At 42.5% G+C, this 13,596-nt stretch overlaps 1 protein-coding gene across 1 annotated transcript in view; it reads right to left on the bottom strand.

Annotated features, from left to right (window-relative positions):
* Window positions 1-13,596, bottom strand: part of EVC2 (EvC ciliary complex subunit 2) — a 135,395-nt gene that overhangs the window by 57,289 nt on the left and 64,510 nt on the right. The window contains exons 10-13 of the mRNA XM_088463562.1: window positions 12,341-12,665; window positions 7,869-8,099; window positions 7,342-7,517; window positions 3,045-3,204 (exon numbers count right to left, since the gene is read on the bottom strand). Coding sequence (XP_088319688.1) covers window positions 3,045-3,204; window positions 7,342-7,517; window positions 7,869-8,099; window positions 12,341-12,665 — 892 coding nt within the window. The remainder of the gene's footprint in view (window positions 1-3,044; window positions 3,205-7,341; window positions 7,518-7,868; window positions 8,100-12,340; window positions 12,666-13,596) is intronic.

Genomic DNA, 13,596 nt, shown 5'->3' with positions numbered 1-13,596 from the left:
CAAAAATGATTTTCCAATCAATAGCTGGTGAAAAGAAATGCAAAATCTTTATTTTGGGGTGCAAACGTGGGGAAACAACTCAGACCCCTTGGGACTGCCCCCCAAAGGACAAATACGCAAAAAAAACAGAACCTAAAATCTAAGAACACCCCAAAAAAGACATGTCATTTTTGGGGTGTAAATTTAAAAAGTGGGGGGATAAACATTAAAAGTAGCGAAAAAGACTTCTTGGGGGTCCACAAGTATGGGTCAGGTGTTTTTGGGATTGCAGGTGCATGCAGCAGGTGGATTTATTTCACGGTTTTTAAAAGTTCACTTTAGAGACATAAAAACATGCTAGCACCTATTTTCAAGCACCCCAAATTTGACGGGACTACTTATTTTCACCAAAAAATACAGCTTTATGCCATTCTTCACCACTTTTACAAAAATGCTAATAGCAAGCAATTTACACAACTTAAGTACGCAAAATAGTTTTATTAGGGCTATTAGTACACATCTATATTGATTCCCTATGTTAGAGCATCTTTTTCTGGGGTACAGACTGATTTCCCCAATTCTTTCAGTACTTTTCACCTGTTCCGTATTCGCCTATTTCCGTGTTCGCCTGTTTTGCAATTGAATTAGGCGAAAAGCGGGGACGAGCACGGAATAAATTCGCCTCTGAAACAGGCGAATGAAGCGAACAGTCGGACAGGCGAAAACTTCGCCTCTAATTGAATATGGCTCTTTGTTGCAAATCCTTTGCAGGCAATTACAGCCTGAAGTCTGGAAAGCATAGACATCACCAGACGCTGGGTTTTATCCCTGGTGATGCTCTGCCAGGTCTCTACTGCAAATGTCTTCAGTTCCTGCTTGTTCTTGGGGCCCTTGATGGCTGGGCATGCTGGCACTTGTGGTTCGATAAGTGCCATGAAGCCCGGGCAGGCTTGCTGGGACCTATAGTCTACCTATCAATATAAATTAAAATTAATTACAGTATTGCTTACGCACCGTAAGCCTCGGCTGTGCGGAGAAGAGCCTTGGTTGTCCTTTGAGAGTTGCCGTTATGGTAATGAGACCCCTCGCTGTGTGTGCCCCCTGCAATAGTGTCAGCCTCCTTGGTTGGTTCAGCCCCATGCATGTAATTGGAAATTAGGGGGACCTCGTGCCGTTTTTCCATACTTTTTAATACCAGCCTAGGCTCAGAGGCCCAGGGCTGGTAAATGTTTTGGGGTGGGGAGCACTGCGCCATTTAAAAAAAATATATTTATACTTTTAAAGATTTTTATAAAAACAAATCCTGCACAGATCATACAACTTCGCACCTACTCACCTGCCAGAGGTGAGTCTATTAGGAGTGCTAGCCCAGGAGAGGGGGTCTCACCTTCAAGAGTACCTTAAGTACACACATATAAAAGGAAAAAGGAGGGGCTGGGCTGCACATCCTAATTTAAACATAATAAGAGGTGCTACCATGCTGAGACCTGTAGTTCTAATGCAGAAAAAAGGGGGGGGATGCAGATGCAAACTCTAAGCACTAAGAATACCGATTATCAAAATATATATATAATAAACTCCAACAATTAACATGGTTTTATAATAAGGTTCTTAGTACATGTTTAGCCAAAGATGTTTGGCCACCAACCACGTCACGGTGACCCTCATCAGATGGGTCCCTAACATCGATACTTACCGCATATACTCGAGTATAAGCCGAGTTTTTCAGCACATTTTTTGTGCTGAAAAAGTACCCCCTCGGCTTATACTCGAGTGAAGTGTAGCGCTGACCGGACGGAGTTCGGTCAGCACTACACACTGCCAAACACACAGCCGCCGGAGCCGGCAGCTGTGTGTTTGCTGTAATCAGCAGCCGCTGAGAGTCTGTCAGACTCTCAGCGGCTGCTGCTGCTCCCACTGCGGGAGCCATCTTCCGGCTCCCGTAGTGGGTAATGGAAGACACGTCGTCATGACGACGTCTCTCCCACGCAAAGCGGCCGGAGGAGCGGATAGCGGCGGGACCAGGAGCGGGAGTTGCAGGTAAGTGATTTTTTTTTTTTAAATTCTTATCACGTCTCTCTCTACTGGGGGGGGGGGGGGGGGGGGGACTACAGGGGGCACTACCAGGGGGCGATTACTACAGGGGGCACTACCAGAGGGCACAACCAGGGGGCGATTACTACAGGGGGCACTAAAAGGGGGGATTACTACAGGGGGCACTACCAGGGGGCGATTGCTACAGGGGGCACTAAAAGGGGGGATTACCACTGGGGAAACTACCAGGGGAGGATTCCTACAGGGGGCACTACCAGGGGGGGATTACTACACGGGCACTAAAAGGGGGGATTACCACTGGGGGAACTACCAGGGGGGGATTACTACAGGGGGCACTACCAGGGGGGGATTACTACAGGGGGCACTACCAGGGGGGATTACCACTGGGGGTACTACCAGGGGGGGGATTACTACTGGAGGCACTGAAAGGGGGGATTACCACTGGAGGCACTGAAAGGGGGGATTACCACTGGGTGCACTACCAGGAGGGATTACTACTGGGGGCACGACCAGGGGGAATTACTATTGGGGGCACTACCAGCTGCTGCCATTTCCCACCCTAGGCTTATACTCGAGTCAATAAGTTTTCCCAGTTTTTTGGGGTAAAAGTAGGTACCTCGGCTTATATTCGGGTCGGCTTATACTCGAGTATATACGGTAGTCAATGTTCTATTGTGTTCTAAAGTCAGTGTTCCTATCTGATTCCTGTTGGATTTAACTTTAGTAAATCATTGGACCAGAATCTGTCAGAAACCCCAAAACCCTTTAGTAAAGTTACCCCTAGATGTTCAATTGCTATAAAACAGGTACTCAAAAGAAATGTTCTGTTTATTACTCCAGTTGACATTATTGAATCATTTATTGACATTTAAATATATCAATTAAAGAAAACAAACCTGAAAAACCAGCGTACTAAGTCAAAATAACACATACCGTAGAATATGACAAGAAGGAATGTACTGTACATGCAGAATTAGGTAAGGAATGCTATACATGCATTGAGAAATTACCCTCTGTGCAATGTGACGGCTCCGCTTGGTAGTTAGCTTCTGGTGCAATTTACGCTTTTCCTGTTTTAATAGGTTTTCTAACTTCAGTTTCACTTTTAAAACTTCTGTCTGGGATCTTTCCAGCAGTAGCTCTGTCTGGCTGTCAGTTATGTGTCCGGCCCTGAAAAATATGTTCATTTACATTTAATCACACAGCTCCATAATATGAAGTAATATCACACAGCTCCATAATATGGAGTAAAATCACACAGCTCCATAATATGAAGCAAAATCACACAGCTCCATAACATGAAGTAAAATCACACAGCTCCATAACATGAAGTAAAATCAGACAGCTCCTTGATTTGAAGTAAAATCACACAGCTCCATAATATGAAGTAAAATCACACAGCTCCTTGATTTGAAGTAAAATCACCCAGCTCCATAATATGAAGTAAAATCACCCAGCTCCATAATATAAAGTAAAATCACCTAGCTCCATAATATGAAGTAAAATCACCCAGCTCCATAATATGAAGTAAAATCACCCAGCTCCATATGAAGTAAAATCACACAGCTCCTTGATTTGAAGTAAAATCACCCAGCTCCATAATATGAAGTAAAATCACCCAGCTCCATAATATAAAGTAAAATCACCTAGCTCCATAATATGAAGTAAAATCACACAGCTCCATAATATGAAGTAAAATCACACAGCTCCATAATATGAAGTAAAATCACACAGCTCCTTGATTTGAAGTAAAATCACCCAGCTCCATAATATGAAGTAAAATCACCCAGCTCCATAATATAAAGTAAAATCACCTAGCTCCATAATATGAAGTAAAATCACACAGCTCCATAATATGAAGTAAAATCACACAGCTCCATGATAAGAAGTAAACTATTATTAATATACATCTTGTAAAGCAAAACAAATAGCAAAAAATAATAAACGATGGATACAATAATCCATTGTTTATGACCATGTCTGTCATACAGGAGGGGCAGCATTTTTCTGGTCTTTAGCTTTCGAGGAACCTCTACATACTTTTAGGGGGAGATTTATCAAACATTCTAAAAACTGAATACAGAGGGGTGGCTGTGACATCACAGGGGCTAGACCATGAAGCCACCATCTCATATGCAGATACGTATTTTAAGATCATGAAAATCATAACATCCGAAAGTGTCCAGAAAACTGAAAGAAAAAAACGTTCGGAAAGATTTACTAAACCTTCCAGTGTATGATTTTTAATTTAAAACTGTTTTTGTTCACAAGGATTAGTTTTGTATTCAGCAGACCAAGATTAAATTGTTTATTTTCAGTTAGAGGACAAGTTAATACCCACAGCTGTGCTTTTTGTGACAGACTCAATACAGCATTTTAACCCTGCTTGCTTCTTGCTACGTCACGTGGCCTAAAGAATTCCGTGGGTTGTGCATAGATAAGACAGATAATGTTCTTTATTCAGACTGTCAGGCTGAAAAATATATGTCACCTTGCATCTAGTAAAATAAATGAGGGAGAATTTAATGTATCTGCTGAAACTAGCAAAAGGGGTAGCAAAGTAATCTTGCCTTCATGTTACAATGTGCCCATACAAATATTATTCAGAGACGTTGTTTTACGTGTCAGTTGTTACTGGATTTGGATACTATTTTTAAAAGTTAAAGTGATACCATTACAAATGTGCCCATATACACTTGTGCTGAAATCAGGCTATTTGGTGCAACATGCACTTTGCGACTGAGGGCTGTATTCAATTAGAGGAGAAAAGCTGAGATCCGCGAAAAAGTATCGCCGATTGCGACTTTTCGCCAGTCGGGAACTTATCTCTGTATTCAATTCCAAATACTTTTATCGTACGCATAAAGTCAATGCAATGTAATAGGAGAAAAAGTGCATTTTTTTTATTTTGGTGTGCAATGGTGGGGAGACCACTCAGAACCCTTGGGACAGCCCCCCAGAGGGTAACTGCATCAAAAAATTCCTTAAATAAACTTAACACCCCAATAAAGTACTTTCATTTTGGGGGCGAAAATGCACAAAGTGGAGGGACAACTTCAAAAACTAGCGAAATAAGGGTCTGGGGGTGCTCTAAGAAGGGGCCAAGTGTTTTTGGGATTGCAGGTGCTTTTATGACGGAGGAATTTCACTTTTATTAAAATATGCCTGCACCCATTTTCAGGTACCCCAAATTTGACAGGACTACTTATTTTACCATTTCTGCAAAGACGCTAATTAGAGGCAATTGTACCAACTTAAGTACCCCAAACAGTTTTATTAGGACTAATCGGGGACTACTACATTGATCATCAATGTTTCTGCATCTTTTTGGGGGATACAGACAGATTTCCCCGGTTCTGACATCACTTTCCGCCTGTTCTGACTTCGCGTGTTGCCGTTTTCGCGTCTTTTGGAATTGAATACGGCGAATAGCTGGGACGCGCAGGATAAGTTTCCACAGCCAAAAGACGTGATGTAGAAAAGTCTGGCAGGCGGAACTTGATCGCAGAAGCAAAACTAATTGAATACCGCCCTTAGCTGTGACAAGCGTCCTGCCACAATCTTTCACAAAATATGTATCTTAGTTGCATCGCTAATATACAGTGACTAGTGGTGCTGGCAGTTTGAGCACTTAGGAGTGCAGCTAAATCACTAACCTGGGTTACAAAAGGAAAAGACAGTTCCGATAAGAGCGACTGCACCATACATTGCGCCGCGAGTCGTTATGCTTAATCTGCGACTTTACACCAAGTCCTTAACGACAAATGTACTAATCTAGTGTGCCTGGTACACGGTAGGGTGACTTTGTATGTGGCTACAATAAAATGTGAAACTTTGTAAAGTCCAGAAATCGCTACCCGTGGCAGAGCATCTAAGTTGCACCAACCATCTAGTGCCTTATGGTGCAAAACGTTAGGTGAATAAGGAGACGCTTGTAGTCGAGAAATTTGGAAGATTGCCTGTTGTCACGTGCAATGTCACAGTGTATATGGCCAACATTACTCTCGGCAGTCATGGGTGCTTTATTAAATCGCATTAAGCTAGGTTTGTCAAGCTGTGGCACCAACTGACCCTATATTTGTACAATCTTGTCTCTTATGGTGGGTACACATTATACAGATATATCTGCAGATCTAGTGATCTGCAGATGATGGTCGTTCATACACACTGAACGGCCATCATCTGTGTCTGCCTGCAGATCTCGGCGGCCAAAAGTGGCGTGTCCCGGTGGGCGGGTTCCGCCCCCCTCCCCGCGGCTGCCGCTGTGTGTGTACGGGTGGTCTGCAGACCGCACCGTACACACTTGCCGATGGTCAGATATGTCTGCAGACATATCTGTCCATCGGCTGTGCAGCACAGCCAATGCGATACGTCAGTGAACGACGATGTTCACCGACATATCATGGGTACATACTGGCCGATGGCCAGTAGATATATTGGCCGATCAATTGATCGCCCAATGTATCTGTCAGTGTGTACCCAGCTTTACACAGTGGACACTGATATTATACTCTAGTTCTCAAAATGTATTAAACCTGTGCCCACTCCATGGACATATATAGAATAGAAAATTCCAGGTTTGGAAAAAAATAAAAGTTTTTTTTGTTTAAACCACTTTTCTCTCATGTGTTTGAAAAATGACAGTTAAGATGCCTATCCACTAGACGATTAAAATGAGCGATTGAACGATAACGACATAGTTCGATAATCGTTTGAAAACAGTTTGCAGATTGTTTAAAAAATTGGTCGTTTAAACAAAACATCCATCATCGTGCAAACATGCTGGTCAACCTGACAATAACGTCCGATTAAGCATGTTTGCAGATGATTGATTGTGCCTACACTGAACAACTGTTTGTTCAGTGTAGGCTCATCACGGACTGACAAATGACTGCACAATTACAATGTTGTAATCGTGCAGTCTTTTGCCTGTCCTCTAGTGGATAGGCAACCTTAGGAGCTGATTGGTGGGAGCACCACTTAAGATTAGTAACGAGTGATAACAAGAATATCACACGTTGATAAATGAGGCCCTTAGTGTGACTCTTTTGATGAGATAAAAAATCCTAATAATTTTTGATTGTTAATGAGAAGCATTAAAACATGGTTGATCAAGGTTTCTAATACACAACAATGTTTCACAGTATTAATATAATAAGCAGGATGCCTGTAAAAAAAAACAACAACATTTGGTTTAAACCATCCAACCCTAGCAAATTCCAATGATTATACTGGATGCCTTACCATGTACTAATGATTTACACTGTGATATATCCTTCTTGCTACTTTTGAATACAGTAATAATACCTTTCTGTCCTGTTAATAAGATTCGCTATTTGTGTTGCTGCAGAATTCAATAGACATCGAGAGCGACTGTCACCGAGTTGGATGTTGTATAACAAGTTCTTCTGCGCAGCAAGTCTTTTATTCATGTGATATTTTTTTGTAGCTTGCAGAAAATCCAGAAGGTCTTCTGTCTCTTCCTATAAAAACAAACAGGAATAGAGTAATTAGCAAAGAGCCAGTGAGGGCTGCATCTTCCCCATGCTGGCCTGTAATATACGTTTGTATCATACTTTCCTTCACCATAGTCAATCTTTACAAATCTGAATTAGAATATTTTCATTATTCACATGTAAACTACGGTCAGACTCTGTTAGAGGCCAATCGTAATAGATGTTCCTTTATCATACAGATTTTAAAAGCAATGTAAAGTGAGGTTATTTTACCCATTTAGTAATTTAAGTGGAGTAGTTTTGAAGTGGTCCCGTCACCAAATTCAACATTTGGTATTTATATGCCTACATGCTCTATGTAATAACCCATCCTCTTACCTGGACTTTCAAATAGTCTTCAATTGGAGCGTTTTGTACTTCTGGTTTATGTTTCCCTGAATGAGTCACTTGGTCATAGAAGATCTTGTGCAGTTCAGTTCTGTGAGCGACAGTCAGCTGTCTGTAGCCCCTGGCAAACTGCTCCTCTTGTCTATACAAAAGAATTCTCTTCGTCCCTGCCCGTTCCAGTCCATGGAGCTTCTCAAGGAGAGATCTGTATTCTGTGATAGACTAAGAGAACGGAGACATGGGAAGAAGTTCTTTACGTTGTCGATTCCTCCGCAGGTCGACTACTCCTACAACCCTCACACCAAAAAGTGACACGGCTGCACGATGCGGAGTCACACTGCCCACAGCATTCAATAATCATAAAGAAGCCGTTTGTTAACACCAACAATTTTATGCCAATTGTAATCTGCTCACCTAATATTATATTAACTAAATCATTAAAAAAAAACCTGGTTCCTACCCAACGCACATGGCAGCCAGGGAAGCCATTAAGCAGCATCCACAATCTGCCTGTAAGCCAGTTACTTGGGACCTGTATCCTCATCAGTGACTCTGCATCTCATTCCATGAAAGGTATTTTCAAGGGGTTGGGTATGATATCCCAACGGCTGAGCAGCTGGCGGGTGAAATACTGATGCCAGAATTCCAATGCTAAGAGATCCCGACAGGGGCAGGTAAGTACACTAACCTTAACCCTCCCCCCCCCACCTAACCCTCCCTTAGTGGTGCCTATCCCTAACCTCCCGGGGGTGTCTAACCCTAACCTCCCCCCCGCAGGTGGGGGGAGGCCTAACTGTAACCCTTCCAGGGGGGTTGCCTAACCCTAATTCCCCCGGTGGTGCCTAAATCTATCCCTTCCCCCTGCGGCTAAAAGATAAGATGGGCCAGCTTACCTTCGTTCAGGAAGCCATCTGTCGAGATTCCAGTATCAGGATCTAGGCAGGCTTCGGTATTGCGATGTCTGTCTTTAGTCGGGATTTAGGCGCTGGGATTTCGGCAGACGGCTTCCCTGCCAAAGGTATATCAACTACATCCCATTTTCAAGTGACTACATTTAGATTTAATTAGGTGATTGACCAAAGGCTCAGATGCAGGTGGGGTACTTAAATTTATCCATGATTGATGAACAGAATATCACAATGTTTTTTTCTCTTTCATAAAACAGGATGTAATTAGTGTTTGCCCATTCTAATTAATGTGTTTGGCCATGTCAGCCACACCCATTGCTAGCATGTAGCAGCAGTAGATGCAGCTTCCAATATTTGACTCCTAACTTCAAGAGAATTTGAGATAGGGTATGTGCACTCGAGAGCTTTGTTGTATGTTTTTACGATTAATGAAAAAATGTACAAAATATTTTGAGAAAAAAAAAAAAAACGATTGGTTAATTTTGTGAGACTTTTTTTTTTTAAATAGCATTACAAAAATTGGAGGGAAAAAAAAAAATGTTTATTCAGCCCATCCGGATTTCGTCCAGCAAGTCCAGTTGGTCCCCTAGTGATTTTTGACTGATGCGAGTAAAAAGGCTACCCGTGTACGTGGCATCTTCACATAAGGCAGGGTGGATGCAGACGCAAAACAAAAGGACAAGTCATATCTTGTGTTATGTGACAACTCCTGCAATGCCTCTTCCTATAAGGATCAATGATCCCTATCCCCCATTTCTTGTCCAAATAGATCTACAGAAGATTTTAATCTAAAAAAAAAATCTGGGTGTATACTCCCCAATATTTAATCAGTCTTTTTTCTGTACTCTTGCTTTTTATTATAAAAATAAAGTTAAAATTAATCTATAAGGTCTTTCCTCAAAAGACCAACAGACAATTTTATTGTCCATTTTTTTCTTTGTGTTTTTTCTGCATTGCTGTCGGCTTACAAAGATACATTTAACAAAAGTCACGGGACCATACAGCATGTTCATCTACAGTACTCTACTGATGTCCGGGACTCCTTCAAATGGATAGGATAGCGCAATTTGTAGTCAGAGATTCATTCAAGTGGATGAGGATTGCACAATTTGTAGTCAATCAGGTCATTGGAAAATTCCCAGCAACACAAAATCAGGAGATAAATGGGATCTTATGGGAGGCAGTGACCTGTCCACTGCTGTAAATTATGGTCATCAAAAACGGGACTGGCCCCATTGGAGGCACCAGCCTCCCCAGTGTGCGGCATTTCATGCCCCAGCCTCCCAAATCGAATGAGAGGTTGGGAGTTTAAGATAAGGCTGCATGTGACAGGGCCGAATCATGATACAGGTTGAGTCTCCAATATCCAAATATTCCGAAATACAGAATATTCCGAAATAAAGAATATTCCGAAATACGGAATATTTTTAGCATGACTGAGAAAGTGAAACCTTTGCTTTCTGATGGTTCAATGTACAAACACTTTGTTTGAAGCACACAATTATTAAAATACAGTATAAAATAGCCTTCAGGCTGTGTGTATAAGGTGTATATGAAACATACATGAAATTCATTTATGTACCCAAACTTTTTTATGATGCACAAAATTATTTAAAATATTATATAAAATGACCTGCAGGCTGTGTGTATAAGGTGTATTTAACACATAAATGCATTCTGTGTATAGATTTGGGTCCCATTCCCAAGATATTTAATTATAGAATACAAATATTCCAATATATGGAATATTCCGATATCCAAAATACCCCTAGTCCCAAGCATTTTGGATATGGGAGACTCAACCCGTATTTGGAAGGGAATGAGCCCAAACAGGAAGCTATGGACTGAGAGTTATGTAGTGGAAGGAGCAGGGTCCTCCTAACTACATAGCAGTGATGTGAGTCTCAAGACATTCTTATATTGCAATTGTGAAATAAAATATTTAATAAAAAAAGTTTCTTCATTATCATGAAAAAAAATAACTATGCATACTGTATGTATCTTCCCGCAGCAGCAAATAAGCCAGACTTCCATAGAACTGCTATTATTCTCTATAACACTGAATTACGTGAATTAAAATTACATTCTTATCCTCACCTTGAAAACAACAACAGCAGCAAGAAAATAGGAGGCTTAAAAGATTAGAGATTCATGGCATGTGTCAGATTTAATAACACAGTAGTTTGCAAAATCTATTAGTATATCCATTATTCTGCCAGCCCGTGTCTCGGTATATCTCTTCTCTATTAACAAAACTGATTTGTGCATAAAATGCTGCCAGGCTGCTCTCTTGCTGCATTTTCTGGTGTTTACAGCGACCTTTCAAAGTTGAGAAGCCTCAAGGGTCTGTTAGACATTTATTCATCTTGTAATATGACAATAAAGAATGATTCACTGCAGAGGTTTCAGATTATTGTTGCAAGAAGGTTCTATATCAGAAAATATACGCTCAACTTTTATTCGGCTGGGAGTGGGATCCCAACGATCAGTGTGCCGCAGTTCCCCCCAAAGAATGTATCAGGGGACCCCGAAAACAGACTCTGGGACGATTCAGGTGAAACAAATTTTGTGAAGACCTTGAAGCAGGCCATTTATTAAATCAATGCATTTTGATTCTAGGTGTAAACATGGCCGACATTTTGGCATTTTTCTTAGTTAGTACCAGTAGTAGGAGGGTGTGCTGGTTCCTGTAGTGCTATTTGGAGGTTTCTGGGGTACCTCCTAGGTGAGTTGGCTCTCATCCTAAATATATTTATGTATGTGCTGTTATCATGTGGCACAACTGTATGCAGTCAGGAAGCCGACGGTCGAAATGCCGACCGCCGGCTTCCTGACTGTGCAATCCCGACAGGGGACTAATGATAGGCATCGAAGTCTGACGCCTATCATTATCCCTACACCGGGAGCCTGACGCCCGGCATAACTAATGTAGGTAAGCCGGGCGGCAGGGGCGGACAGCCGCGGGGAGGGTTAGATTAGGGGCTCCTGGGGGGGACACAGGGTTAGGCATCCCCCCAGAAGGGTTAGGGGAAGGGGGGGTTAGAGTTAGGCACCCCCGGGAGGGGGTCAGGGTTAGGCACCCCCCGGGAGGGTTAGGTCCAGGCTGCGGGGGGGGGGGTTAGGTTTAGGCACTAGGGGGAGGTTAGGGTTAGTTAGTATACTTACCGATCGGGATTTTCAGTGGTGCCGGTCTTCCGGCGTCGGGATCCTAACCGCTGCCAATACCGGCACAACATTATGCAATCAAGACCCAGAGTGGGTGCTATTAATATGTAGCATTAGGGGTGCCGGTACAGAGGAGCCGATACAGAGGAACCTTGACGCGGCCCGGGCCTTAATCATGTATTTGTAAATATATGCAACAAAGACCTCTGGGTTCTATTATCATGTAGTGTTCAAGCCTTTTGCTGGTATTTTTGCAGTGTGCTGGAGGGAAGCTTTTTTCTTTTTTTTCTGTAGTACAGAGTAAACCTCTCCCTTTACAAGCACCTGTGAAAAACCATTAAGCTGATAAAAGCAACCACTATCTTGTATTATTTTTCCTAATTGGCATACCTTTTCCCCGGCGTGCTTCAGGATCTCCTCCGCCTCATCACTGGCTTCTTTCTGCCTGCGAAGCTGAATGTCCATTTGTTTCCTGGTGTCCAAGTTACATTCTGCTGTCAGTGCTACCATCTTCCTCTGATGTTCTTCTTGTATTCTCTTCTCAAGGTCGCTCCAGTGCCTGCTCAGGGCGGCGTACATCTTCCTCTCCTCCAGAGGTGAGAGGTTCCCGATGCTGGTCAGCTGTCTCAGCAGTATCCCAGTCACATCTTTGCAGACTTGGATTCGACACACTTCCAAATATGCATCTGCCTGGGTCATATTGCCTATCTCTGAGCTGTAGGTAAAATAGAGGTAGCCGTTTTGAAATTAGCATATGTGATAAACGTAACATTTTAAATCACGTTATTATTTTAAGCTAAAATTATAAAATTTTTCACAAATCCATTATCAAATGCACAATCTGCTTTGCTTATTTTACTATGCATTTCATTTTATCATCACAATATCATTTCTTTTTCTTATTACTTATTTGCCTCATAGCACTGGGGGGTTGGGTTTGATCCCAGCCAGAGCCTTATCTGTGTGGAGTTTGTATGTTCCCCCAAATCCCAAAATATTGATTTTAAGCTAGACTGCGGCAGGTACTGATGTGAAAGGAATGGGTATGGATGGCCGGTGGACAGGATGCCGGCACCACATACGCAGACAGACAGCCGTGCATGTGCATAACACTGGAGCCTCGTCGCTGGCAGCGTTAAGCTGCCAGCAGCCCAGCGGAGGACCTGGCAGAGGAGGAGGACTTCGTGGGACCTCACCGGCGGTTAAGTATTGGTAAATATAAATACCAGTACATTTTTCATTTGTATCAAGTGATACTAAACGAAAAATTGCGCTGGCGTTTACCATCGTTCTTAAATGGGGACCTCAGAGAGAAGTCAGGGTCCGGGTCAGAGGGCAGTGCAATCGGAGTGGAGGTCAGGGCAGGTAGCCATCCAGAATAATCAGGGTCCAAAGTAGAGTCAAAATTAGAATTGGGATTAAATATACACAGGAACAGTATGACTGCACTTATAATATGCACAGCAGTTCTGAGCTCCCTGCACTAAAAGTGCAAGGCACTAATCAGGAGGCTAATAGGACTGCTTTGAGGCGTCCATAGCAACCAAGCAGCCGGGTGAATGGAAGGAGGATTGCAGTAAAGTGCATTTGTGTTCACAGCTTCATAGAAGTGGCTCCTGCTCTGAACATATAATTAAACACGGAAT

The sequence above is a fragment of the Taudactylus pleione genome, unplaced genomic scaffold (genome assembly GCF_031769625.1).
Source record: "Taudactylus pleione unplaced genomic scaffold, aTauple2 ptg001408l, whole genome shotgun sequence".
NCBI classification, from domain to species: Eukaryota; Metazoa; Chordata; class Amphibia; order Anura; family Myobatrachidae; genus Taudactylus; species Taudactylus pleione.
The sequence above is the reverse complement of the archived record's forward strand: the minus strand, read 5'-3'. Positions and strand labels throughout refer to the sequence as shown.